This window comes from Magnolia sinica, chromosome 9 (genome assembly GCF_029962835.1).
Source record: "Magnolia sinica isolate HGM2019 chromosome 9, MsV1, whole genome shotgun sequence".
Taxonomy (NCBI): domain Eukaryota; kingdom Viridiplantae; phylum Streptophyta; class Magnoliopsida; order Magnoliales; family Magnoliaceae; genus Magnolia; species Magnolia sinica.
The window spans coordinates 20,144,532-20,148,032 of NC_080581.1; the positions used below are offsets into that span (position 1 = coordinate 20,144,532).

General features: G+C 42.8%; 1 protein-coding gene across 1 annotated transcript; it reads left to right on the forward strand.

Moving 5' to 3' along the window:
- Positions 1–1,921: 1,921 nt before the first annotated feature.
- LOC131254704 (uncharacterized) lies at positions 1,922–2,529 on the forward strand. The gene has a single exon (XM_058255400.1). The coding sequence runs from the start codon at positions 2,012–2,014 to the stop codon at positions 2,405–2,407; it is 396 nt and encodes a 131-aa protein (XP_058111383.1). The 5' UTR covers positions 1,922–2,011; the 3' UTR covers positions 2,408–2,529.
- The last annotated feature ends 972 nt before the right edge of the window (positions 2,530–3,501 follow it).

Here is a 3,501-nt window from a genome sequence, read left to right on the forward strand (position 1 = left end):
GAATATTTCTTCTGTTCATAATTGACATTATTATGCCAGCAAATTAGAGACAGGGTCCCACCGGATGTGCCAAAAATTGTTGCTATTATATGTTTAGGCTGTATATGTACGGGCATGCTAGAATTGGATTTGCGGCTCAATTCAAACCGAATAGTTATGACCCTAAGAGCCAAGATAAGCAGACATGTAATGTATGATCGAGACCTGATGAGATTGGTCACCTATTCAGCCCACTTGCTCAATGGGTAAATAGGATTAGGCAATATTCAGAGGGTAAGGTTCGTCCTCTGATGATGGATTACACTTTACCTCCATATCAAAGGAGTTTTCAATATAAATAAAGTGAAATGAGAAAGGGATTCTTACAGTCGGTCGTGAAAAACAGCTATAAAACATATTCTCCAGTGAAGAAGTGAATCCAGCATGCAAGCGTAGACTCAAATTACAGTTAAAATTACCAGTTACTTGATTAATGCTACGGATTACACTGTGAAATATAAATGGCAAGTTGAAAGTAAATGCTTACACTAAGAAATGTAAATTGACTGATAATTGAAATGATAGTTGAAAGATAATATTTAATTTGGTTGGTATGAAATAAAATCTTTCAGTTGAACACTCTGCTAATTATAGCCTTAATTTAATCATGGGAATTCTTTTCACGTAAAGACGGTTGTTATAACCGTTCAATACAACACGACCTTCATAGACTTCCTTTCCATCTGTCCCCCGTCATTTCTCCTTCACGATTGACCATCTCCAACAGTACTCATATATTCTGGCCATGTTATCAAGAAATTTCCGATCTTAAAAACACCATGTGAATCCCATACATATCACACGAGTTGTGACTCACTCTGACCGGCTTTCACGAGGAATGGTGACAATGGGGTGAACAGGATTAATGTATTTTTCTTCATCCAAGTCCGTATAACCGATGAAAATAAACATCGTGGCCCTCTGAAGCTTTCAATGGTGGGTGTCATTATTCCCGCTGTTTTCAGTGGGGTAGTCCAATTGAGGTTCGGATCTGCGTCATTTTTCAGGATCATGCTCTAAAATGATGCGAGAAAGAGAAAATGATGAAAGGCGCGGATAAAACAGGTACATCACGGTAGGCCCCACAGAGCCGGGTCACCACGGATATCCCTGTTGATCGGGTCTCTAGTCAATCCGCGTACAGTCGCTATCTGGTCGCGAGTTACCCTGGTGCGGTTCAGCCGACATAAAGGCCCGCGGATTAGGCGTTACCCGGGTACAACTTAAGTTGGTGTTACGCTTACCGTGTGGCATACCTTTATGATATGCCATATATCCACACCGTCCATCCGTTTTTTCAGCCCACTTTAGGACGTTCTTCCAAAAATTAAGCATATGCAAATCTCAAGTGGACCACCAAACTACAGGAAACAGTAGTGATTGAACAACCACCGTTAAAAACTTCCCAAGGCCCACCGTACCCGTTGATAAGGTTAATCAGATCAGGATGAAGAGAAAATACAAAGATCGTAGCCTGCAAGAAGTTTTTAATGATCATTTACCACTTTTCCCAGTGGTGTGGTCCACTGGAAATTTGAATCTAATTAAATTTTGGAATAACGTCCTAAAATGAAATGAAATATCGGATAGACAGCATGGATATAGAAAAAATTCATCAAGGTGGGCCCCACACGGTAACTTAGACCGTTCTAAGGTGTTACCGGATAACACCTAATCCGCTAACATGCGAAGGATACCGTCTCTTTATTGGAAAATGACAAAAATACCCCTCCGCCGCAAGCATAGTAGGGAGATACCGCTCCTCGCATTTTCCACCGTTTTCCTCACTTTCTAATTAAAAATCAAACTCCAAAACCGTGTCCTTATCCGTCTTTTAAGTTTCATCCTAAGGACTCCTTCAAACCTATAAAGACACTCCTTTGTTGTTTTCTTTCTTCGTGTCTCTCTCGCTTCAAAAGTAAAAAAGAAAAGAAAAGAAAACCCTAGAAAGGGGAAATCGGGCCTGTTTTCAATGGAAGAAGAAGGAGATCGACATTCCTCTCTCAAGCAAAAGATCCGGTCTTCGATCTGTTTCTCGTGCTGCTTCCGCAGCGGCAGTGGCAAGGAGGAATCGCAGGAGCAGGACGAACGGCCGAGATTGATCCGGGCGTCATCGTCGTGGCTGCGATCGAGGGTGCAGGATCTGCCGGAACTGAAGGAGAAGTACAGGAACGCGATTTCTCGGATGGGGAGAAGCCGGAGGCAGTCGGGTGATTTCCGTTACGACCCGCTGAGTTACGCTCTGAATTTCGACGAGGGATCGGAGGAGTTCGATGCTGATGAGTTCAGGTTCCGCAATTTCTCCTCTCGGTTGCCGTCTTCGCCTCCGCACCCTATCGTTTCTCAGGAGATTTCTGTCATTAGTTAGGGTTTTCTTAGTGTTTCTTCCAATCCCTCTCTCCCTCTCTCCATTGTATTATATGCGATTGACGTTTGAGGAGTTTCCGTCTCTGTATTATATTTGCGCTTGAGAAGTTTTAAGGATTTCTCTCTCTCTCTCTCTCTCTCTCTCTCTCTCTCTCTCTCTTCTTCTTCTTCTTCTTCTTCTTCTTCTTCTTCTTTCACCAATTTGATGGAGTAGGGTTTTGCTAACGTGCGCCTGGAGGCGATGGGCGACAAATTTCTCGGGAAATCTTGCCGGAAATAAAAAATATTTTTTGTAAATTATTTGATAAGTAAAATTTAAATACATGTTTATATAGCGAATTCGTTAATGTTTTTACCATTTTGGAGTTAATATCGCGATATTTTCAATATCTCGGCCTTCCTTCTCAGCGATTTGATGGAAGTTTCGTGATCAGGGGTGTTAGGCGGTTCGTCGTGGGGATGTGCTAAGATGCGCATGGGGTGCGGATTTGGAAGCGTGCGCATCGTGGTCGGGCGGTTGGCGGAGGCGCGAAGGTGCAGGGATGGCCGCCTCGATTGTGACGGATAGTGGGGTTTTCGCCTGGAAGTTTCTGGCGCACGTCATCATCCTCCAGCTGGGAAAGCGAAATTTTCGCTTCTTTGCTGACGCGGATTGCTTACTTATGTCGCTTGTAGCGGCTATGTGGGCCTCAACATCATGTATGTGTTTTGTCTACGCCGGATTGCGTACTGAGTAACTCAGCCCGCTCTTATCGTACTGAGTAAACTCCGTTGGGCCCACCTTGCATGTATGTAATTAATTCACACCGTCCATACGTTTTTACAGCTCATTTAAGGGATTGATACAAAACTTGAAGTATATACAAAGCCCGTTGAAACCTAGCCATGCCCACAGTGATGTTTATTTCTCATCCAAACTATTCATAATACCAAAAAAAACATAGATATAGGGAAAACATAAATATAAGCTTCATCCAAAACTTTAGTGGCCCTCCAGAAATTTTCTACGGTGCATGTTCAATTCACCCGGTTTCCCGTGGTGTGGTCCATTTGAGCTTTGAATATGCTTTATTTTTGGGATTAAGACCTAAAATT